The sequence below is a fragment of the Mustelus asterias genome, chromosome 14 (assembly GCF_964213995.1).
Source record: "Mustelus asterias chromosome 14, sMusAst1.hap1.1, whole genome shotgun sequence".
Classification (NCBI taxonomy): Eukaryota; Metazoa; Chordata; class Chondrichthyes; order Carcharhiniformes; family Triakidae; genus Mustelus; species Mustelus asterias.
In genome coordinates, this window is record NC_135814.1 from 51411469 (window position 1) to 51437508 (window position 26040).

The 26040-nt window shown below is 41.8% G+C and overlaps 1 protein-coding gene across 8 annotated transcripts in view; it reads left to right on the forward strand.

Annotated features, from left to right (window-relative positions):
• Positions 1-26040, forward strand: part of tlk1a (tousled-like kinase 1a) — a 184374-nt gene that overhangs the window by 8867 nt on the left and 149467 nt on the right. For 3 of the 8 annotated variants that reach the window (XR_013499538.1, XR_013499537.1, XM_078228365.1), the window contains exon 1: positions 4810-5220. The exons of 1 other annotated variant lie outside the window; for it this stretch is intronic. Coding sequence is in view for 2 of the 7 variants with exons in the window: in XM_078228365.1 (XP_078084491.1) it covers positions 5094-5220 (127 nt within the window). In the remaining 5 variants the exon portion in view is untranslated. Of the gene's footprint in view, positions 1-4761; positions 5221-26040 lie in introns of those variants that run through there. 4 more of the 8 variants (XM_078228372.1, XM_078228367.1, XM_078228371.1 and 1 more) reach the window with 3 other exon arrangements.

Genomic DNA, 26040 nt, shown 5'->3' on the forward strand with positions numbered 1-26040 from the left:
CGTGTTCCTCCGACCTGAATGTCTGACCAGGAAGGTCGTAGAAATAGACCTTTCTATGGCATTGAATTCCCTTTAGTGTTAGACAGACACAGAATGGTTGAACTTGAGGCACTTCTCAAAACTTTTTGAGGGTTCCAAAATGATACCTGATCTCTCCAAAGACTTTCAGCTCACTTTATGACTTTTGCACAAGGTTGTATGTCACACTAGTTGGTTTCTGGAAATACTAATTGAGAAAATTGCTTTACTTGCAGTAAGCCACACTTTTAAGGAGAGGCAGTGGTGTAATGGTATTGTCGCTGGACTAGTAATCTAGAGACCCAGGGTAATACTCTGGAGACTCTAGTCTGAATCCCACCACGGCAGATGGCGAAATTTGAATTCAATAAAAATCTGGAATTAAACATCTAATGGTGACCGTGAAACCGTTGTTGATCGTCATAAGAACCCATCTGGTTCACTAATGTCCTTGAGGGTCTGGCTTACATGTAACTCCAGACCCACTTAGGTGCCCTCAGGGATGGGCAATAAGTACTGGCCCAGCCAGCAATGTCCACATTCCATGAACTAATTTTTTTAAAATGTGCCACCACTTCCGGAAGATGCATGTGCGAAATTCACTCTGCCTCCATTCCCCCACCCCCCCTAAAGTGTTTTGTGCCGGATATGGGCACAGGTCGCTTGGATTCAGGGGCCTGGCACCATGTCTGGACCTCCAGCTTTGTTTTTACAGGGAAAGGTATTTTTGAAAGTTGGGCGGATGCATTGCTGAGGTTCTTCATGGAACTTAAGCAAAGCCCTATTGACCAGGTCAGGAATAACACCTAAAATTAGGGGGTATTTTATAATACTTAGATAGATTCTCACGGATATGTTTGCAGTAACAGCCCTGTCATGGTGCCAGTGGATTTAAGGAACCTCACATTCCAGAATCAAGATTGCCAGGTCCTTTCTTTTCTTCAGGTGGCTTCATGGTGGATTCTCGAATGGGTGTTCAGTTTCAACAAATTGGATGTATGTGTTCTCAAAGTTGTCAAAGTGAGTGACTCCCTTCACTTTGTAAAGTAACTCATGGGAATCTAGATTGAAATTGAGCCAGGTCACCCCAGAACCTAATCAGGAAAACAGCACCATCAGGAGAGGTGATCAATCAGAATGCTAACAGTTTAGTTGAGATAATTTGACCCTCGGATCAACGAGTGGATTTTTATTCTGAAAAACTTTCAAGAAATTGGAGTGGAAGTTCACCTGAATTTATCTCAGGGCCTGAACTGTTACATAAAAGAGGCAAGGGTAAAATGGTGACAGTCATTCAGCCAGTATGCTGGTGGAGTACAACTGAAAGAAGCACACTAACATGTGATGATTTAATGCTGCCACCATAAGATTTTGGACTCAATTTCAAAAAACAAAGCTATCTATTCATCCTCTCAGTGGTAACAAGGGCTTTCACAATGTGCCAGTTAATTGTTACAGCATATCTCAGGCTTCACCACCTTCATGTACACCTGCAACTGGTACACCAGTGCATGAGAACTCCCTGCAGGAAGCCTGCTGCTAAGACAGTCTGTTCATTTAGTACTTTTAGCCCTAGTAACATTAAGAAATTTTAAATAAATCTACTCATGGCCTTGAGATATTATGGGTATTTTTGCAAACTTTTCTTTTGCATATTTTTCATCCAGTGATGGTTTAGGACTTTTGGGGACTTGGGACTTTTCATAGAATAGTTACAGCATAGAAGGGGACCATTTGGCCGGATGTGTACGTGCTAACCCTCTGAAGGAGCAATTCACCTAATGCACATCCTGCCTTTCCCTGCAATGTTTTTCTTTTCAGATAATGATCCAATTGCTTTTTGAAACCCTCAGTTGACCGTGCCTCCACCTGGCTCTCAGGTTGTGCATTTCAAATCTTAAACATTCACTCTATGAAAAAATTTTTACTCAAGTCTCCATGGCTGCTTTTGCTAATTACCTTAAATTTGATTTCCTCACAAGAGATTTTCCTGAAGCGGTTTGAACTGGAATAATGGGCTTGATTAATGGTGAGTTGTGGGTTCCTGCCCCCCACCCCTCCGGCAAGAATGTTGGGGGTGAATCTGTCTGGCTCTGAAGGGTTACCTCTCTCCCACCCCCCCCAGCTATTAGTTGCTTTAAAGTTGCTTTTACCCCAGTCTTGGCAGGATGACCCACCTCTGGGAGCTGTCAGTCAATCAAATGGCAAGCAGCTCTTTGGTCTTAGTAGCGCCACCAGGAGCAGTGGCCACTTCTGGAAGTGCATCCTGTTCCCAATGGCAAGAAGACATGAAGCTGAAATTAAGACAGGGGTGGGAGGTTTTGGCAGAGTCAGGCTAGAAGTGGGGTGGGGGGGGGAGAGACATTACAGGTGGAGATCCCTCCAATAGGCCCAGGGACTCTAGAAGGCATCCCTCCTACCATAGTTCACTGCAAGCCAGCACAGGAACAGCTGCTGGGCTGGGCACATGGCATGTGCCTCTCCTGCCGCTGATTAAATCTCAGCAGGGGTGGGATGAGAATTAAATTCACAAGAATGATACCAAGGATGCGGAACTTCAGTAGATCAGAGAAATTCAAACTGTTTCCCTTTGAGAAGAGAAGGCTGTGAGTAGATTTGATAGAGGAATTCTTAAAAGTGGTGGCTAATGAGATAGTAGATGCTTTGGTGTTAATTTTCCAAAATTTGTTAGATTTGGAAAGGTACCATCAGACTGGAAAGCAAATATTACCCTTCTTTTCAAGAAGGGAGGGAGGCAGAAAACAGGAAACTGTAGGCCAGTAGCTTGACATCTGTCATGGGGAAGGCGTTAGAATCGATCCTTAATGAGTTTATAGTTGGGCACTTAGACAAGATCAAGGCAATTGGGAAAATTAGGGAACTCATGTTTAACCAATTTACTAGAGTTCTTTGAAGGAGTAACACATGTTGTGGATAGAGGGGAGCCTGTAGATATACTGTACTTGGATTTCCAGAAAGCATTTGATAAGGTGCCACATCAAAAGTTGTTGCAAAAAATAAAAGCTCATGGTGTCGGGGTTAACATATTGGCTTGGATTGAAGATTGGTTGGCTGGCAGAAAACAGAGTATGCATAAATGTGGCTTTGTCTAAATGCAGATGTGACGAGTGGAGTCCTGCATGGGCCTCAACTTTTTATAATTAATATCTATGACTTGCATGAGGGAAGTGAAGGCATGGAAGCTAAATTTGCACATGATACAAAGATAGATAGGAAAGTATGTTGTGCAGAAGACTTATGGAGTTTGCAGAGGGATTGCCCTTATAGGACAGAGATGAGTATTTTTCTCTCAGAGAGTTGTTCAGCTTTGGAACTCTTTGCCTCAGAAGGCAGGAGTCAAAGGAATCATAGGTTATCGGGGATAGATGAGAATGTGGACCTCTACGCAAACAGATCAACCATGATCTTATTGAATGGTGGAGCAGGCTTGAGGGACCAAATGGTCTACATCTGCTCCAATTTTGTATGTTTGTAATTCAAAATCATGAGGGGCCTGGACAGAGTAGATAGGGAAAATTGTTCCCACTGGTAGAAGGATCGAGAACAAGAAGACACAAATTTAAGATAATTGGCCAAAGAAACAATGGAGGCATAAGGAGAAACTTTTTCATGCAGTGAGATGTGTGCTGCTTGCGAGTTTGGTGAAGACAGGTTCAATTGAAGCATTCAAGAGGGAATTATGTTATTATCTGAAAAGGAAGAACATAAAAGGTAATGGGGGAAAGGCAGTGAAATGGCACTAGCTGCATAGCACATTCAAAGAGTCAGCGCAGTCATGATGGGCCGAATGGCCTCCTTCTGTGCTGTAACAACTCTGATTCTACATTAGGTAGCTGCTCCTCCTGAAAATGGGCAATGTCTGAGACCACGTGGGAGAGTTAAAGCAAAGCTATTGAGTGCTCCTAAACACTAAGTAAAGTTTGAAATAATATTGCAAAATGTACAAGTTTCCCAGTACTTGAAATCCTTAATTCAGCAGTGATGAAGTAGTGTTTGTCTTTTTTTTCCTAGGGAAAAATGGAAATTTACATCACTGCAGGTGAAAGAAAAATGGGATGACTATAAACTGCCACCCTCAGAAAAAAAGACAGCATTTACTGAAGATTAATTTTCAATAGGCTACCACACACACACACATCACACTGGAGTTGCCCAGGTTCACGTCATGACATCTAACTGTGAACGGGGCGGGGTTGGGTTCAGTTACTTTATTTTCCCCTAAAGAGAAACCATACAGAGGAATTTGGCGCGACATTGTCGCAAAAAAAAAATACATATCTCGTTTGCTGAGTGGAAGCCGGAGCCCCTTTAATGTGGAAGCTTTGAATGTGCGGAGGGAGCAGAGAGTTATTGACGTTTGGTGAGACAATGAGAGAGAAGTTTCCCCAAACAGCAGCAGCATCAGCGGTGGCGGCGGCCGCAGCAGCTTAGAGAGAGAGAGAGAGAGCTGTCCCCGGGCCAGAGGGGAGAGAACCAGGGGAGAGGGAGAGGAGGGTTCACTCTTACACTCCCAAAGTTTAAAGTCAACCTCGGCTGCCGGCGGAGGGAGGGAGGGAGTCAGGCCGGCCGCCGGTTGAGAGTGGTGAGGGGAGTGTGGGGTGGGGGGGAGGTCAGGCCGCAAACATTGATCATCATTATTATTATTTCTGATGATTATTATTGTGGCTTTTTGCCATTTCCATCTCTCCGCTGAGGTTGCACGAACCTCGCGATAGTATTTGCACAAACGATGCGTGACGCTTAACTGATGCGAAGGTGACGGGGCCACTTGAAGACGCAGTGCAGAGGTGTGTGAACGTTTGTCACGGGGTGGGGGGAGAAGAGAGAGAGAGAATTATACATTTATATCTGAGTGAGTGAAGGTGGAGACATTAAAGAGGGCTTTTCTGAGGAGGGGGGGGGAAATTAAAACCACTTTCTCGTCTGGCTGAGGTGGTTTGCTGCTGACTTGAGGGGTTTTATTTTTTGGGGAGGGGGGGTTACTGGGCGTTGTGTCGGTGCTGACAGTTGGTGTGTGTGTGTGTGTATGTTTTATTTGTCTCAAAGTAGCTTTGATGAGTGTCCAAAGTAACAGTGGAAGTGGTGGAAGTTTGGAGGGGACGCCATCTTGGTCCCAGTTCTCCACGTCCCCAACGCCGGGAGCTTTGCAGACTAACACGGCACCTGTAAAGGCTAAAGAAGGTAATTTGCTCCACACACTCACTCGGCTTCAACTCTCGCCCGTCTTCTCCGATGTCTTTCGAAATGTTTCATTTCGTTATTTTTTTTGTTTGTTCTTTTTTTTGTGTGTGTGAAGCGGTGGCACGCCGGGTCCCAGGCGGGTTACTCTCCAGGCCCCGGGTACATTTAACATGAGGATGAGGTTGTCTAATGGTTGGTCTTGTTGGTGCACACGCCACAAACCCTCGGGCAAAATCTTAAGGCAGGACTTAATCAGGCTCTGGTACCGCTTCAGAATACGTTTACAGATATATTTTAAAATCTTCATGCTCCACAGACCCTTGGTTATGAAGTGACAAAAAGTGGAGCTGAGGTTTTAGTGGAGCTGTAACATGTTATGTTTACTCCATTGTGTGGTGCCCTCTCCCTCAGCGAGAGATGATGAAGAGGGTCAGGGCTTGACTTGGGGAGTCCATGATCTTATTTCAGTGCGAGTTTTGGCGGTTGACATATTGATTTGCAACATGATCCTGAGAGGTTAAGTAAATTGTTTCTGAAAACGTAACCAGCAGGCTGAACTCCATTGCCATTTTTGGCAATGCCAGTCACTGATGAGATTTTTTTACAGTAAGTGGAAGGTATCAAACAGTATGGAAAGCACAACGCAGCAAAGCGTGGGGAGATTTTGGATTGTCAGATCAAAGGGAGACTGTCTTTTTGGTAACTGCAGCCATCCTTACGATCTGAAACAGAAGGTTTCGAAACCTAATGGCCTCCAAATTTTGTAAAAACTTAAAAACCCTCATACTATAAATGGATCCACCAATTAATCTATTAAAATATTTAGCAGCTTGATCAAATCCTCGTCACGTTTCTTGGTAAAGCACTTCTGTTTGCAGTCATTTTGGGTTTGCATAAGGATGTGTGAATAATAGTTATTTAAAAGGGAAGGAAGAATTTAAAATTGTTAGCCACAGGTGAAGTCCCAATGTGCAATTTTTGACCAGTTAGAAAATCCATGGATTCTTTAAATGTATTGGTTAGTAGTAGATTACATTTAAAAATATTGCATTGCAAGTTAAACAGCCCTTTACTGTTGAAAGGTAATAGCAACTGCTGAGTCATCAGAATGATTTTAATATATTTTTGTAAAACCGTGTTACACAACTGCATTATAGAACTAGGACAAACAATTTTCAGTGTTCTGCACGCCTGATATTGTGGGAGTTTTTCATTGGTTGAAATTGGGTTTAAGCTTTGCATAACTATTATGTCCATTCACATATATTGTGAGATATATTCCAAACATGACAAAATATGAGCATTTAATTACTTTGGAAGGAAACAATTACTTAGGAAAAGTTGACATAGTATTCTGGGAAAATGATTAACTGCTGTGTTTAAACCACAAACACCAATTCTTTAATTGAAATAGCAGAAAAGCATGCTATTTATCTTCACTTAAATAATTTCATAAGCTTTAATGCTGCATGTAACTAATTTTCCTGTTGGGGAAATGTGAAAAAAATGAATAATGCTTTGCCATATTCAGCAAACATGTCACAATGGATAACTTGGTGCATTATTCGGGAGGTGAAATTTACTTGTTACTTGTTAGTTTATTCTCCAATGCATTTAATCTAAAGCGTATTACAATAACATTTGCAAAACTATACTGTGAAGGAAGTTTCAAATACAGCATGTTGACAGATTTTTTGTAAAACTTGGGTCTCACTAATAGTCAACTGTAGTTGCTACATTAAATGTGTTTCTTGCTTATAATTTTAATATTCATTACAAGAAATAAATGCTCGTTTTGCAGCAAGTTCCCATTGACATTCCAAATTGAAAATTTCTTGCACCTACAAATAGTGAATAATACCTTTCTGCCAAGGTCTGGGTCTTCTGAAGTTTATTGTACTGGTTGATTTCCAATAATTGATCCAAGGGTTGATCGTAAAATTATTGGTTTCCAATAAGTAGTCCTAGTCAAAAGAGGTCTTGTAGTGTAGTGGATAGCAGTTTGCCTCTGAGTAAGAAGTTCCAGGTTCAAGTCTCATTTTAAAACTGATGACCAAGGAAGGTATGTTCACAGCCAAACGGGTTGCGTGTCAATTTATAATTCCTTCCAACAAATGGCAATGTCAAACAGTAAGAGGAGGATCCCTGGTCAGCCACGTGATGGAAAGAAGTTGGAGCCTGAACCATCTCAATCCATAGTTCTAGGCTACAACATGCATGTAAGAGTGTATGTTGCCACAGCAACTCTGATTCCATGGAAATTGGTTGGCTGCATGGCCAGTATGGATCAGATTGATGCCAACAGGATAGTGTTTGATCCCTGTTGTGGCTGGGGTAGAATCAGGACCTGCCACCTTGTCTTTCCATGGGTGAAGATAGTGGTACTGTGGGCAGACCTATCTTTGGACAGAGAACTCCAAAAGGAGAAGCACTTTTCAGAGAAAAAGGACGGAAAGGTTTAGGAGAAAACAAATCTCGCGTCTAAGATGAATTGAAATCTAAATCCATATTACATAACAGCATGGCTTTTTACATGAAAATATGTACGAGATTTGTCACATTCTTTAAATTTTCTCTTGGCAATAAGGTCATTATAAAGAAGCAGATCTTGGATAAAAGGGGCATTCTCTTGCTAAAACAGGCAGATTTCATTTTTTAATGTTGTATGTAGGTGATCAGATATATTCCTGTGGTTTACAGAAATTTTCATGATGGTATTGAACTTTTTACATAATATGTGTGTACACTGTAGCCTATGAGGTTTGTTTGGGTGAAATGCATCTTGTGTTCTATTGCAGGTCATTCCTTGTAGTTTCAAAAATATGATCCATAGAAGACACTAACTATTTTGGGGGCCATTTGCAATAAAGCTGCAATATTGGCGCACAATAGTTTTACTTTGCACTGATGAATTTATAGTGAGGGGACCTGGAGTCTGGACTGACCTGACATTGAAACGAAGTGGATTGAGGCCCTCGGGAAGTGTCTTGCTGTACTTTACTTTGCAGTCAGTTTTGGCAGAATATCCAACTTAAGCTTCAAAAGTTAGTATAATTATTGAGCTGGAAAGGATTTATGGGAATATATTTGTGCAGGTATGAAGTTTTTGGTGTGCTGAAACCTGTGATACAGTTATAACAATATTGTTCAAATCTATTTTTGGATTTCTTTTGTGAGAGAACATCTTTACTTGGATGACCACCTCCTGTTTTAAACTGCATGTTTGTTGTACAGTTGACTTTGTAGAAGTATCTGAAGAGATGTTCTCAATTGATTTCCTTTTCATCCATTTGATGTTGTTACTCCCGATTTCATCCAGGAATTGAATGTTTTCAGGGCAACTATGTCAGTTGTACACTTATTGGCCCACTTACCTTTCCAAACTTGTGTTTTTCTAATCTAATTTAAAATGGGGAATCTGTCCCTGACATTACTTTTACTCTTGACTGATCTGTTGCTGATTCAAAACATGCACAATGCTGGAAAACCCTTTTTTCTTTCTTGGATGAGGTGCAGTGGGGGAAAGATAATGTACATTAGTACTGTATTGTATGGGGATTCTAGTGAGTATCTGATAATTCAAAATGATCACTGCGTACTAAAGAACTGAATTATCTAATAACTTGAAATAATGTAAATAGAATGAGTTAGGAGTTTAGTATTTGTGTAATTTTAATTACTAGATGATTTGAAAGAAAAGGTTACAATAGCTACTTTAAGGGTAGTAGGGGGCGATGAAACAGTCAATTGCAGTATATATTTCATGTTCTAAACACAGTGCATCCCAAAGCAAGCTTTTTTACCTGGTCAACCTGCAGTTATTGGGCTTTATAACACGCAGGGAATAAAATGCATGTAACGACTGTTGTTTCTCTCTAAAGAGTACAGCAAACCCAAAACACACTCGTGTACAAATTTGCGGTTTTAGTTTTACTAAGGTGGTTTTGGGAACTGAATTGATTGCAATTTCAGCAAACGTCCACCACAGATATCATGTGCTATCTTGCATGTCTTTTATACTGTCTGCAAACTTTAGATCCATGAATGTGCTTTCTTAATTGATTTTTATATCTGATACCACTCCCAATTTTTCTGATTGCACTTGTTTAACTTGCATCCCTTGGTGCATACTATTCTTTAACGCAATTTGTTGCTGACAGTTAGTTGCATTTCTCACTTATTGAATAGTATCAAGTTATCTTCATGCACTCCATAAAGTAACTACACACTTTTATAAAGACATGGGTAAGGTTGGAGATGTGTTGTGAATTGTGGACACAGTTTTACCACTTTGGTGCATTTAACTAGGTTGTCCTGTGGATTATTTTAAATTTTGCATTTTGATAGCTTGTAGTATACCAAACCTTTATCCAGGGAACCTGAACTAGTTTTTAGAACTCCCCAATTATAATTGTAATGCTCAACAAAAAATAAATGTTGGGAAAAAGAAAGGGGGGGAGGGAAATCTAGAGCAGAATTGAAACGGAAAATTTTAGGAATGCACGGTAGATCCTTTAATTAGTATCTGTTTCTCATCTACATGCTGCTACTCAGTGATGTCATCAGAAAGCACAGCATTAGGTTTCACATGTACGCTGATGACACCCAGCTCTATCTCACTGACAGCACCACATCTTGACTTCTACTGTTGCTACACCATCAGACTGCTTATCCAACATCCAGAACTGGATGTGTAGATATTTCCTCCAATTAAATGTTGGGAAGACTGAAGCCATTGTTTTTGGACCCCATTCCAAACTCCGTTTCCTAGTTACCAACTCCATCCCTCTCCCTGGAAACAGTCTGAGATTAAGTCAGTCTGTTTGCAAACTTGGGGTCACATTTGACCCAACAATAAGCTTATGACTTTATATTCTTGCTGTCACTAAGATTGCCTATTTCCACCTCTGTAATGTTTCGTGCTGAAAGCCTCATTCATGCATTTGTTGTGTTGTACCTGTTAATTCTCAGATACTTTCGACCAGTTTGCTTACTCCAAGGTTTTACCCCGGTGTTCTTATTTGCAAGATGGACAAAGGACAAACACAAGTAAAGGTTCAACAAGTTTATTAATAACACCATATTAACCCTTAAATTACCCACATAAAACAAGAGGATACCCCAGATTCAAGTATACTACCCGCAAAGATGGTTTGGTTGAACTGCAGGCTCGATTCTCTGAGTCCCTCTGGTCTGTCGTGACGAAGGTGACTCTCGTTGGCAGCTTCTTCCTTCCTTCTCTGGTCAGTCTTCCGAATGGTCAAGGCCACCTCCCTCGTCGAGTCTTTGCTGCTGGTGTGTCTGAAAATGTGTTCCTTTATCCCCCTGCCTGCTTGCCTTTCCAGAAACTTCTCTGGCTTCTGACCAATGAGGTCCCAGGAGGGGGTTCCAATACCCAGTGGGTTTCTTGATGTCTGTCTGACAGGACACCAGGGTCCATCCCCAGGTGTCCATCTCCATGCTGTTGCTTACATGTAACGGCAGGAACTTTCGGTGACAAAGTCTGGCCTGATCTGGGCTTCTAACAATAGGCCGGTGCATTTCAGTGAGGTGCAATGATCTCCTGCTAAGTATCAGTAGAGTGCAACGACCTTTGATGGGTGGTTGATGGGTCAGGCCCAGACATGTTTGTGTATTTGTACAATTGGCCTGCCCGAGGTTTGACTGTTTGATTTTAATATGCCCAATTCTTTAATTTAGGATATCCAATTTTATCAGCCTTAAAACTAGGCCCTGTTTATATTACCACATTCCCTCCTCTTGATCCCATGAGCGTCAGCGAACCGGATCACACAATTCTTACCAAACCATCTCAACAAGCAAGTACTCCGAATCTGGGGTCGATAGTATCATCCCTAACCCACAATAGTACCAACAAATTTAAATTAAGTAAAATAATTTTTTAAAAAAGAAACAATACATCAATCGGGTATATACAAAACAATAAACAGTACAAAATGACAAGTGACTATACATATTAAATATAGATGGGAGAGTATCAAGGCTCTTGATTGTAGAGCCTCTCCCGATGTCTGATGGCCCTTGCCGAGTCCAAGTTTTGCAGAAATTCCTTCTTCCATCGGGCGAATTTGAATGTGAGGATGGTTAGGTACACTGCCATAAGTAGGATTCCTATTACGGCCAGGTGTGACAGAATGCGGACACATGGGTGGATTTGGACATTTGAACCCCAATCCCAGAGGTCCTCCCACCATGTAGTGACTCTAATTTCACTAATGTTCTTTTCTATTTCCCCTGTTTGTTGCACCACTTTGACAAAGGTCTTGTGTGCTGTGATCAATTGTGTCCGAATTTGTTGAAGTTTTTTGGGGAAAAGTGTTATCCCAGTATCAATTTTTTCAAAATAGTCTCACAGGCTTTGTCTCAATTTCTCGCTAGCATTTGTTAGTGTTTTCTCTCTGTGTATGTCTACCATCTCAATTAATCCTATCCTAGCGGGAATCTGTGGTTTAATGCAAAAGGTAGTGTTGTGGATCCCCATACTGGTAATTTTCTAGCGAGATTGTAACACGATATTCTCCCTCCCCCCTGTAAGCCACCCGGGTGACATCCTGTTCCAAATTTCAAATTTCCAGTGTACAATTTAGGTAAGTGGTTGTTCTGAATCCACACAGGGCATGTTCGTTTTCATACACCGGATATGGGCACACGATCGTTTTGTCTGTGTGTTCACATTTCTCCAGACTGGTGACTGAACTTCCCTCCTTTCTCAACCACAAACGGTAGAGTCCCCTGGTATTCCAACCACATCCCTCCTTTAACGATCCCTATATTTTCAGCTTCAAAAAATCTCAACCTGACCATATCTTTTAAAATTACTGGGATCCCCAACACCATTCCTAGTGCAGTCCCCGGGGTTCCTCTACAACTATCGTTAGACCAGACCTTGGTCAGTTGCTGTAATTGGCAGTTAGTGACATTGGGGTGTCTTTTTCCTCGGTACAGGTGTTCAATCTGTTCATCACTGATCCAGGACGGAACTTTCCCCCTGCTAACCTGGTCGAGATTCTCTCTTAACTGCTCGACCATCCATTGCCCATAGATGCTACATAGGGTTTGGTTCTGTTGCCTGGCATCATTTTCCACCCTCTCTTGGGCGATCTGATTAATAGTTTGGGCATGTCCTTCTAGTACAGTAACCATAAGGCTACTCGCCCTGTTCTCAGCCAAATCTCCCTCGGCATCTTGCCGAGCATTTTCATTTAAGCTGTCCAAGGTCTGTTTAACTTGTCGGGTTAGGACTCTGAGCTTATTATCCAAATCAGCCAGATCCAGTGCATTAATGGTGGATACCCCCGCTCCGTATGCAGTCGGCAGATCATTCAGGATTTCCCTCCTCTTGCGCCCCTTTGACCTGGGCGTCTCTTCCCCCGCGTGTGTCCCAGTCTTTCGGCTTAGCCTCTGGGTCAACTGGAGGTACAATTTTTTAAGTGGGGACGGACACCAGTCTGGTAATTGTGTTCTAGCTAAATCTACCACTACTGGTACCAATTCGTAGTGTGTGTTGTCGAATAATATTTTCCCTGTATGTTTTAGTATCAACCCATTTTGGGGCCCTGGGGTGGTTTCGGGACAAGTGGGGATGGGTATGTTAACAGTTGGTCATAACCCATTCTTAATTTCATAGTAAATATACTCGTTCTGAATAACCTTACTAGGGCACTTCTTTCCTAATTCCAGCCCTTTTTCTGGGCCATGGGCTAGACAGGCTAGCTCCATGCACCCATGGTTAGTGTACGCCCACCAATCACTAGTGAGGGTCGTCCTTGGGGAGCAGTAATCAGAGCTCCCATTATCTTTCCTGTACACCACTCTGTGGTTATTACACCCATAGGTGATACTCTTATTGGGGTGTACCCATAGGATGCCATCCTCACATTTGCCTGCATGGTGGGGTGAACCACATATATCCGGGGTATCGTAGGCTGGTCTTTGGTTGAAGTGGTGTCTGTGGTTCGGTCTGAGACGAGGAGTCCCAGATAGCAGAGAAGTATGTAGTTCATTCTGGGGGAGAACAAGGTAGCACCTGTTAATTCTTATCAATACCTGATTCTCTTTTCCATTTCATTACAAGATTGCCGTATGACTCCCCTCTTTTTTTTGGAAAAAAACCAAAGAAATAAGTAAATGAATAATAAAGGTCCAATAGAGTCATACGAAGAGTTGGTCGGCAATCAGTGTTTAATGGGGTTGAGTGGGGTAAGACGTTTGCAGTGCGTGAAAATAAAATGTTGGGTATGTAGCATGTGTCCTTGTTGTTGGAGGACTATGGCACAGTATAACATTAGATTCTTCATCCCACAACCAAACTGTGGTGTGTCGGAAGATTATGACGCAGTATAATGTGGGCAGATAAGCCCTTTTCAATTGGGTGATGCATGGAGTGGACGGATAAAGCTATTTACAATCTGGACGCTGATGTCCTGATTCTTTCTTAGTGGAGGGAACATATATGGGTGGGCTCTGGCTGCCAGACACCCACTGCATTACCACCTCTGGTAGTGAGCGCCGGGTCAAATGGTTCTGGGAGTCCCGGTACCGGGGGCGTTCCCCATCCTTTTCGTCGGGGTTCCCTGGGCCGGGGTTTTATTCCTGAAGCTCTGTAAATTGGGGCAGGAACCGAGGGTGCGTGTGCTGGTCCTGGGGATACAGGGTGGGGGTTATAGCTGCTTGTTGGGCCGGTCCTTCAAGGGGCATGGGTCGGGGTCCATTGTCGGGGAACTGCTGAGATGGTCGTGTGGGGTAGTTGGGTGGTGCCCTACAGTTCTGGGCGAAATGGTTGGGTTGTCCGCAGGTATAACACTGTACTTGTGGGCGTGGGCCTCTGGGCTCAGCTCTACATCGTTCTCGGTGTCAGGGGTTGGGCCTATGTCCTGTGCGGCCTTGTGGTTCCCTGTGTCGGCGATCAGCAATAGTGTATGGGTGTGCGGGGTTTGCTGGTCCCCTGAAATTGGTGGTGCCCTACAGTCCCGGGCAAAATGGTTAGATTGCCCACAGTTATAACACTGTTCCTGTGGGGGTGCATATCAGGGGTTGGTTTTATCTTGTTCCCTGTACCTGGGGTTGAGAATATATCTGGGTTCTGCGCAGGGCTGCGGTTTTCTGTCTCGATGATTGGCACGGGTATATGGGGGTGAGTTTCCCAGTCCCCTGTTTCCACCTCCCTCTTCGTTACGCCAAACTGGGGCCGGGTCTGTGTGGATTGGGTTCATCTTTCCGTGTTTTGTGGGCTTGGGCGTGTCTGTCTGACTTCCCGTTCCCACACGCAATTCATTTTGGGGATGGCCCAGGCTTCTGTGTGTGTATTATCAGGGTCAAAATTGTCACAGGCTTTCCGACTCCCCTCAGTGGCATGTGCTATCAGGGTCCGGATCCATGTGGACCGGTGGTGAGAGTTTAATTGAACTCTATTTAATTGGCCGAAAACCGCAACAAATTGGTTCCATAGTCGGCCAGCATAGGCCGTCGGGTGTTCCCCTCGCTTTTGTTGGCAGTTGTTTAAGCCTAGTACTGGGTCATCCCTATTGTAGACTATGGCGGCCAGAACGGCTGCCTTCATTTCTGGTAGGGTTCCCCCGGCCACGTTTTGGGGTTCGGGTAGGGCGGAACGGATGGCAGGACTTAAACATAGCAAAATAAGTTTAACCTCTTCTGCCTCGTCTAGGCTGTTTAAAACACGATATTGGGTGACCTGGTCAAAGAGTGCATGTGGATCCCCGGAGGGTTCGAATACTCCAATCGCTTTAGCTATGTCAGTGAGCTGTGTCATGGTGTATGGAGTTACATAAGTCACATTGTGGTTCTGTCTGTCCTGTCGTTGGGTGGTGACCGGATTCATTGGTACGGGAACCGAATTAGTGACTGGACTTATCGGAATGGGAATTGGACTAGGGGCTGAGACTGAGTTTTCTAGGATGGGGGCCAGATTAGGTGGTGCCGTTGGTTCCATCACCGGGAACGGAAGTGGGGGTCCCCAGTCGGCAGTGACGCTAGCTGTTGCATAATGGCAGGCATCCTTTTCTAAATTCCCCCACTCTACTCCTGGGTCACTATCCCCTGTTTCGGTCGTGTATGCACACATTACACCCCTTTTTATGGCTAGTTGTGATTTTAAATCTGCAATCTCACGCAGGCATTTGGAGTGGTTTGTTGCGCGGGCTGTATTTGCTTTTCATGCTTGGTGCAAAACTTTTACTGCAGCCTGCAGGTCGCTGCATTTACGTTTAACTTCCTCTACCTGTTGCAGCGCAGCCTCTCTCTCACTGACAGCACGCTGTGCCTTTTGGCAGGCTTTATCACATTGAGCCTGGAATTGGTTCGTGTATCATATTGATTTGGTTCCTTTCCCCTCGTGTGTCTACCTCCGCTTCCAATTGTTGTATGCGCGTGGTAGCACTCATTAAGTCCTGCTTTAGTTGGGTTACCTGGGCCTCTCTGTCCCGTTTAACCTGGATAATTTCCGCTTCTCTACCAAGGAGCTGTTCTCGACAACTGGCGATTGCAATCGCCTTCCTAAGCTTGGGAGCCCTTTTACCCACTTCCTTATGGGCACGACTCCAACAATTCTCTCCCTCAGATCCCAGATCCAGTTTCGGCGCGTCACCCCACTGCACCCATTTGGGCCACTTATGGTTCAGATATGAATGGAGGACTTCCTCCCATTCAGCATGACTGGCCATAATTATTTCCTTTTAGGATTCATCACTTGAGTATAGGTAAGGGATCGGGGTACGGTTTTCACTAAATTCCCTCCCGTAGATTTTACCCAAATTCCCTAGACTGTTCTAGTTCTAACTACACAGTTTGTCCACCTTGTGTTACAGACACCGGGTTTATGGCCCAATTTACTGGTCGAATCTGTATTAGTCCTTCACTCACTCAAGACTAGCCGTCACGTGGGGCAGCTGCCTTCTTAATTCAGGCTCAGACGGAGTGTTGGAGAATACCGTGGTTGAAGGTTTGACTTCGGAGCAACGTATCACTTCTTATCGAAGGACCGTCTGGGTGCCAGATGTTGTACTTGTTAATTCTCAGATACTTCCGAACAGTTTGCTTACTCCAAGGTTTTACCCCCGGTGTCCTTATTTGCAAGATGGACAAAGGACAAACACAAGTAAAGGTTCAACAAGTTTATTAATAACACTGTTTAACCCTTAAATTACCCAAATAAAACAAGAGGATACCCCAGATTCAAGTATACTACCTGCAAAGATGGTTTTGTTGAACTGCAGGCTTGATTCTCTGAGTCCCTCTGGTCCGTCGTCACGAAGGTGAGTCTCAATGGCAGCTTCTTCCTTCCTTCCTTCTCTGATCAGTCTTCCAAATGGTCAAGGCCGCTTCCCTCGTCGAGTCTTTGCTGCTGGTGTGTCTGAAAATGTGTTCCTTTATCCCCCTGCCTGCTTGCCTTTCCAGAAACTTCTCTGGCTTCTGACCAATGAGGTCCCAGGAGGGGGTTCCAATACCCAGTTGGTTTCTTGATGTCTGCCTGACAGGACACCAGGGTCCGTCCCCAGGTGTCCATCTCCATGCTGTTGCTTACATTTAACTGCAGGAACTTTCGGTGACAGAAAGTCTGGCCTGATCTGGGCTTCTAACAATAGGCCGGTGCATTTCAGTGAGGTGCAATGATCTCCTGCTAAGTATCAGTAGAGTGCAACGACCTTTGATGGGTTGGTGATGGGTCAGGCCCAGACATGTTTGTGTATTTGTACAATTGGCCTGCCCGAGGTTTGACTGTGTTTGATTTTAATATGCCCAATTCTTTAATTTAGGATATCCAATTTTATCAGCCTTAAAACTAGGCCCTGTTTATATTACCATAGTTGCTCAAGACTTTATTATTCCAACACACTACTGGCTGGTCTCCTATTCTCCCATATTCTGTGTCCTGTAAATGTGAGGTCAGCCCAAACTCTGCCCACGTTTTAACATGCACCAAGTTCAATTCCCCTATTGTTCCTGTGCTTGGTGACCATCTTTCGCTTCTGGCAAAGCAGGATCTAGATTTTGATATTCTCATCCTTGTTTTCATATTGTTCCATGGCCTTCCCCCTTTTTCTGCAAGTTCCTCCAGTTTCTCAATATTCAGATCTCTTCACCTCTGATTCTGGTTTATTGAGTATCCCTGATTTTAGAGACTCTTCCATTGCTGGCTGTGCCTTCTGTTGTTTGGACCTTAAGCTTCAGAATACCCTTTCTACACCTCTGTCTTGCTACCTCATTTTCCTCTTTTAAGATACTTCTTAAAACCTATTTCTTTATCCAAGCTTTTTGATCGTCTGACCTAATATCTTGTGGCTCTGTCTCATTTTTTCATTCTCTTGTGAAAAGTCTTGGCAATGTTTTATTACATTAAGGGAGCTATATAAATGTTATAAGTTATTGAAATATGGAAGGCAGGTTAATGTTTCAGTGTAGATACTTGATCAGAACTGATTCTCAAGCTAGTTGAATTTGGCAGATTAATTGTGTTTTTGTTTTAGAAATATTTTGCATAATATTATGTGAGATGAACAAGTGTAGTCTTGTCTTTTTTGGAGAAATGAGACCTGGTTTGGTGACTTGTACTTGGAGAGATAGTGGTAATGCTACTAGAATACTAATCCAGGGACAAAGGCTAATGTTCTGAGAACATGGGTTCAAATCCCACCAGGGCAGCTGGTGGAATTTGATTTCGATGAATAAATCTGGAACCGAAAGTTAGTTTTATCGTTACCATTACTGATACTATCATCAATTGTCGTAAAACTCTTCTTGTTCACTACCCTTTTATGAAGGGAATTTGCCACCCGTACCCTGGTCTGGCCTACAGGTGACTCTAAACCCACAGCAATGTGATTAGCTCTTAACTGCCCTTTGAAATGGCCTTGCAATCCACTCAGTTTAAGGCCAATTAGGGATGGGCAATAAATGCAGGCCTTTCCAGCGATGCCCATATCCATGAAATATTTTTTAAACTCAAAATTGAGAGCAAGATTTATCTTCTCATCTGACCCTCCTATCTGCACAATGCAGATTTGTGGCAAAATCATCAAAAGCGTTAGTTGAGTTTTCGGTGGCAAAAGGCTTTACGGTTCAGAATTGAGGAAATAATGGATTATTTGATTAAATCAGCCACAGATTGGACATCTTTCTCATCTTGTATCTAATCTAATTTGTTATCTCTAATTTTGAACATTGCAGTTAACATACCTTGATTGGATTATTAATAAATCTGATCAGCTATCCTGAGGGGGGCAACGAAATAATGTTACCCAAATAATATGTAACCCTCATGTGGAATTGGATATTGTGTATAATGTGTTTTTAGAATATCTGCAGCTCTACCTGCATTTTTGGCCTCCAAGATCAATTGGTCCCCTCACTTGGAACCTGATCTGTGATTTCAAGAAGGGATGTTTTGTTTTCCTGTTTGTGTAAAATATGCTTTATTTAGAGTAGTGTAGGAGGTGAATGATCGCATAGTTTGGCTCCTGTTCATTTCTTCATACATCACTAATCAGAAAAGGCTCTTTTGAGGGGAAACTGTCCCTCAGGTGAGTCGGAAGTGCATGTATGGTTTTTGACTTCTGCTCGTGTCGAGAAACTGCAGCAGCAACAAAAGGAAAGCCAGAAACTGTGACTAATACAGGCCGGCTCTTCTATTTTGTACTGCTGCTGAGCTGGAGGTCTGATCATTCATTGGAATAGTGGCTCTTACATTAACTTGGGAGCCTATAATCAACATTTTTCTAAAGGTACATGTACATACCTGGTGGTGATGTACATTTTTTCCTACTTTTTTGCCCATCATCCTTGCTAAATAGATTTTAGATGGTTGCTGGGAAGTGTCGATTCCTATGCCAGAAACACTTTGGCTGGAAGGGGTGACTAATTTTCAAAAGCACCCCTCCACTGTAAATTGTGTACAAGAGTGGTACTCTGATTATTATGTCAACAAAGAATGTTACATTCCATAGCACAGAAATAGGTTTTTTGGCCCAACTGACCTCTGTTGCACATGAGTCTCCTTCCAGTCCTCTTCATCCAGCACCTTCAATATACCATGCTATCGCTTTCTCCTTGTGTATGTATCTAACTTTCCCTTAAATACATGTACTGTTCGCCTCAACTATTACATTCAGAATCATAGTCATTATGGTACATGAAGTGGCCATTTAGTCCATTCAAGTCCATGCCACCTTTCTGTAGAACAGTTCAGTCAGTCCCAAAGCTCTGCAAGTTTATTTTCCCCCATGCTTATCCAATTTCCTTCTGAAATCATTGATACACAGCTCTTGTTGGCAGGTCATTACCACTTGATGTGTAAAAAAACAAAAATTTTTCCTTGTATCTCTTGTCCAAAATCTTATATTCGTATTCGCTCGCCCTTGAACCTGTTAGCAAATGGCAACAGTTTTTCATTGTCTACCTTATCCAAACTGTCATAATCTTGCATACATCTATCAAATCTCCTTCTTTGCACCAAGACGAGCAACCCCAATTTATTCAGCCTAACCATGTAGCTAAAGTTGCCTCATCTCTGGAACCAATATTGTGAATGTCTTTTGCAGCCCTTTGTAGATCCTGACTGAAATGATTGGCTTCAATCTTGCTCGGGCTTCTTGATGCCATGCTTGGTCATATGTTGCCTAGATGTCCAGCCAGTCAATCCGCCCCAGGAAGTCACCTCTTTTGTCCATATTTGGACCTAACCTGTAATTTGTTTTGAGCTCACTGAATCCAGTGGAGCCCAAATTGAGCATTGCTGAGCAGGTTAGTATGAAGTAAATTCTGCTTGATGGCACTATTGATGACACCTTGCATCACTTTACTGATTGAGAGTAAGTTTGAGTTGGTAAAAGGCTGGATTGGATTTTGTCTTGCTTTTTGTGGGCAGTAAATACCTAGGCAACCTTCCACTTTGTATAGATTTCAGTGTTGTCGATGTAAGGATGTGGTTTCTGAGACATATGATGAGGATTAGTTGGATAATGTGCACAAATAATGTTTTGAGGAGAGCAGTTACACAGAACCTTTGCAGATGTCAGGGGGCAACTATAATTATTTGGGCAAGTACTGAGGAAAGAGAATCTAGAACACCTGGTAGTAACTGGTAAAATTGAGGGTAGCAGAGTAAAAGGAAGATAAAGGGGGAAAGCACTGACAGTTTCACAGGACAGGTATAAGACTTGAGCACAACGCCAAGATTGTGGCTGCTATCAAGCGTAGTGTTGGAGAGCCACGATTGCAGACATGGTAAAACTTGGCACCTGAAGAAGAAGCTGTACTAGGAACAACTTAGAGACGTGACTAGTTCCAAGGACAAGTTGCAATACTACATTTGGGAAGTTGTCAGGACATAATGCCTTAGTTCTCAGTGCATTTAGCTGTTAATTTGTCTCTTGGGGAGTGTGCTGGATTGATCATAAGAAATAGGAGTAGGGGTAGGCTACTTGATCCATTGAGCCTGCTACGCCATTCGATAGAATCATAGCTGATCTGATAGTGCCCTCAACTTCCTTTCCTACCTGTACACCCCATGACCCTTGAACTCCTTTGCTGATCAAAATCTGGCTAACTCAGCCTTGTCTATACTCAATGACCCAGCCTCCACTGCTCTCTATGGAAGAGAGTTCTCTTTGGCCCTTTGAGAGAAGAAATTATTTCTCATCTCTGCTTTAAATGGGAGACCTTTCTAAACTGTGTCCCCTAGTTCTAGTTTCCCCAACTAGAGAAACACCCTCCTAGCTTGTATCCTGTTAAGCTCCCTCAAAATCTTATGTTTCAATAAGATCACCTCTCCTAAACAACAGTGAGTATAGATGCAACTTGCTCAGCCTTTCTTCATAAATTAATCTTCCATCTCCGGAATTAGCTCAAGCCTGGTATCCGTTTTAGTGGGGACCTCGGGAGGAGAACAAGATGGATCGTCCACTTGGCACTTCTGGCTGAAGCTATTTGCATGCAAAGTCCTAAAACACTCATCCACTGCAGCAGATGCATTTTTCACATGCTTATGAGAAGCTTGTTACTGCCCCACAAGAAACAGGCAACAAACCTTCTGTGGAGGCAATCTGCTGTTGCCAAATATGTTGACGTGAGCAGCATATTGCTGGTGCTAGTTTGGTGTAACAATGACATACCTTGGTATCTATGTGAATCATAAATGGAAGCTTTCCACATCCTACTCTCCCAAGGGTGTTGCGTATCTAATCTTAGCTTCTACCTTTCTTCCCTACCGATTCAACATAGCAATGGGGTGGGGAGAGAAAGTGGAGGAAGGTGATGATGATTGAGGAGGAAGAACAGTACAGGCAAAGCTAACTACTTTGAGAATGAGGAAGATGGACTGAAACCCTTCTGCCCCATTATCCTCTCTCCCAGGCAATCATTCCCTGTATCACCAGCTTGTTGAAATACAGGCAACAATTCTGCGCTTGAACTCAGGAAAAACTAATAATGAAAGTGAGGACGTGGTATGAAGGGATTCATAAGCAGCGTGGAAAGAGGGTGTGAGAATGTGCCACCTTCCCAGTGAAGGCGAAAGAGAAGACTATATGGGTCAGAAAGTCTTGCAAAATTTAGCCTGTTTAACAGCTCTCCACGTTGCGCCATATTAACAAAAAATTTGTAAACTATTATCATTTCTTACAATATGATCCTGGCTCTTAATTGGTCCAAAAAATGGATTAAGAATAATTAGAGAACGGTGGAGTTTTGAAATGCATTTACTATTGATAATGGTGTCTGACAACATCACAGGTGCACACTATAATGCTTATAAATGACTTTGTTTTGTTCGTTTGGTGGATAACTTTATTTAGTTTTATCTTGCTTCCTTTCTTTGACAACCCTGTTCTACTGAGGTCATTGCTCTAGGTCAGGTAGCTACAAGATGTTCTTTTAGGGACCTTGCTCCCATAATACAAGGGTTCATACTAGATGATTTTTAAGGTAGTGGGTGAGATCAGTCAAATAAACGCATTTGATTAAATGGTTTTCAAAAGTTTTTAAGCAAGCTGGTAACTATCAATATTATACATGGCAATAGAGTCATAGCACAGAAACAGGCCCTTCAGTCCACCATGTCTATGTCGAATACTTAAAAGTTCAATTTAAAAAAAATACTAATTACTTTCTACTAGGTGAATTGCATTAAAAATTAGTAGTAAATTGTAACATTTGTATTCCAACTAATTTTTGTACAAAATGCATTATTCTTCAATAGCGCGGTGAATGGGACCCCCTCCCTGCCAAATGTTATGCCTCGATGTTGATATTACATGCTCGTTGTAAGGTAACACTCCAACTGTTTGTTCCATCCCATAGATTATGCAATTGGAGATATTGGGCAGGGTGAGTCTGCTCTGGAATGTAAAGCATAGTATCTATTGTGATAGTGATTGATATCACTGAAGCTGAGAAAATGTTTGTGGCATACCTCAATTTAATGCTCCTGGAGGGGTAAAACTTAGAGCGGGATGGTTTTATTCATCCAGACCTTTCCTGTTTGCTAACAGTTTACAAGCTGGATTGCGTCTATCTCATTTCACATAAAACTCTTCCAGTTCACAGGGGACACGAATGCCTGGATGAGATTTGTTACCCAAGCTGTATCGTAATAATTATTATGTTGTGTTTTTTAAATAGCAATTCTAACCAAGCCAGCAGAACTTTACATAATCTAATGTTTCATTTATTTTGGTGTTTGTTACAAACATTTTATTGCTTTCCTGTGGTGCACTATTGTGATTTTTGCATCAAAATAGCTACAAAGCCCTGGAAGATTTTTCTCTTTAAAGCAAAATCAGACTAATTTGCAAAACACTGTGTGGCTGTATTATTTTATTAGATATGCAAAAAAGAAAATGCTGGTGCAGATTTTTAAGTCTAGATCGGATTAAGGTATCTCTGTGCAGGTAGTCTCTATTTGGGTTCTTGGTTCATTATGGATTGACTCACCCTGCCCAATATCTCCAATTGCATAATCTATGGGATGGAACAAACAGTTGGAGTGTTACCTTACAACTAGCATGTAATATCAATATCGAGACATAAAATTTGGCAGGGAGGGGGTCCCACTTACCGCGCTATTGAAGAAGAATACATTTTGTACAAAACTTGGTTTGGAATATAAATGTTACAGTTTACTTAATTTTAATGCAATTCACCTAGTAGAAAGTAATTAGCATTTTTCAAAAATTGTACTTCGTTATGGATTTGTATGTCTACTTGGTTTCTGAAAAAAAAGTACATGTAGCTTAGAGATAAATTTGGTGAAGTCTCGTTTTTGGTGAACTTTGTTCGGTTATCTACTTGGCTAGAGTGACGCTTCAGCTCTTTTGCAACAATTGTATTTGACTTCGGCAAATTCAGTATGATTATCAATTTGTTTGAGCAATAGATGTTTGGGAGCTTAAGATTAAATAATGAGACATCAAATGTCAAAATTTAGAAATAGTGCACCCATGTCTCTCCCAGATTTAATTGTTTATACAAAACAATTCTAGCTTCAACAAATTAAAATGTGTTTGAAACCAAACCTACTATAAACGCTGAAAACTAGGAATTAAAAGTTTGCTTTTTGGTTTTATTTGGCATCCATGTAATGACTTCAAGTGGTTTTTCTTGTTTAATATTATTGCATGTTTATAAAAAACAAAGTCATTTCCATTGTTTATGAATATTGTACCCCTGTAAGCTACTCAAGTCAGTTTAGAACATGCAGTTTTTATTTTGTTATAATCTTCCTCTTGCGTCAGATGTATTACAACTGCGTGACTTTTTATCCGCACTTGCACAACTTGTGATACCTGAATATAGTACTGAAAAAAATGAGAAAATGCATTGCGTATTTATACTGCAAAGTAAAAGATCCTCTAAGTACAGATCTTGCATATCTACTGTCATTTATCCAAAATTGAATTTGCCTGTGACACTCTCATTCTTTACTAGTCAGTTTTGCATGGAAGAAAGATGTTTTCTTGCACAGAAAAAATGGAGGGGATTCCAGACATTCCTAGATGTACTATTTTCTTCAGAATTAAACATGATCAGCTTGTGTAATTCTGTCATGCACAATGCCTGAATAGCCAGGACATTAAAGTGCCTGTTGTAATAACTGCTTATATTCCTGATCTGGAGTGATTTTTATATGTAGGCTTGGAAAAAGGAATGTTCCTTGATCATTTAAGCCTTCAACCAGGTAGGTCTGTTGCTAGCTGGGCCTCCTCCCTAATCTTCATTAAATGACAGCTTTATTAAAGACAGATTATCATGCTGTAAGATATCATTTGAACTTTCAGAGCAGGCTTGTTTTATTCAGCCTGGACAGCAAGAATCTTGACTGGGTAAAAGTTAGCATCATTTTGAAGAGTTGTCTTCTAGCTGCTTGCTTGTATTTCACCCCCAAAAACGAACTCTTCTAAGAAAATCAGACTTCTGGTGGAAAAGGTTACACCAAGTCATCTCTGCTAATGACAGTTGGGGTTTTGACACCTGTGGGGAATGTGAGACCCTTGGGAAAGATTGCAATGCAACTTTTTAGTGGCTGTCGAAGTCTCTATTAATGAATGATGGTGTGACAGTGTTTTTGTTGGCATGTGGTACAGGTTTTCTATATCATTGCAAACTTGTTTTGTTGGGATTGTATGTTATACCAATATCTGACTTGGATAGTCTATCAGAAGTAAGAAAATTAAGCTGATATGCAGCACATCTGACCTCTTATTAAAGGACAGCCAGTTCTCTTATGGAGAGATTAATGTGTCTAACACTGGAGGGAATTATACATTGAGTAAATATGGTTGCTCTGTGTGGGTAGCTTTATGGCACACCATCTCAGATCTGTAATTGTACGTTACAAATAAATTAGTGAGGGAATAGGGCTCCGTGAACTTCAGACATATTCTGAGTTTCTTTCACTCGTTTGTGAAAATAGATTTTATCTGCAAATCTCAATTGACCAAGTTTATGATTGAAATCCCATATTTGAATATAATCCCAGATTGATTCTGGCTTGATCACATACTTTTGAAAATCTTCCAGCATCTAAATTCTGTGTCTGATCAATCTTTGTGCACAGCTTAAAATATAGCTTTTTTTGGTATACTACACTCCAACTGACTGTTTTAGGACTTGGACCTACAAAAATACCTTGAATTAGTTTATTTTTCCCTTTTCCCTATCTCTCCACTTTATTGGTACCGTGTAAGTATTTTATTTTATAGAAAGATGTGCTTTACTGAACCTTAATTTCACCCAAAATGTGAGGAGACCTAAACTGGGCACAGTTTCTTAACTGACGAGGACAAAATAGTATGCTTTGTTTTATAGTCAAATGTTTTATAAATACACCCCAGCTCTATGACATTGCTGTTGCTTTATGACATTGTTTGTGAACCTATTGAAATCTTTGCACTAGAATGTAATGGGGTAACCCCAGTTTATACTAAGATATGATGATACAAAAGACTGTAAATTGGGGCTGTCATTGTTTACTGTACATATAATGGCCTGGATTTGGCAACAATGTTGACATTTGCTGATGAGACAAACTGGGAAAGGATTGTGAAAGGCAACTAGCAGGGTGAGCAGAAAGGTAATGCAACTTAATGGGTCAATACATAAAATATATTTTGTAAGAAAGTAGTGAATGTATATGCATCTTAAATGGATTTGTGCAAATGTGTGGGTCATTCAGGGTGATGTTACAGGTACGGCAAGTTTTTTTTAGACAAAGGTGATGTTGAATTTGTCCCTTAAGCCATACATGTAATATTGGAGAACCCATCATAGTAAGAAGAGAAGTGATGGGAA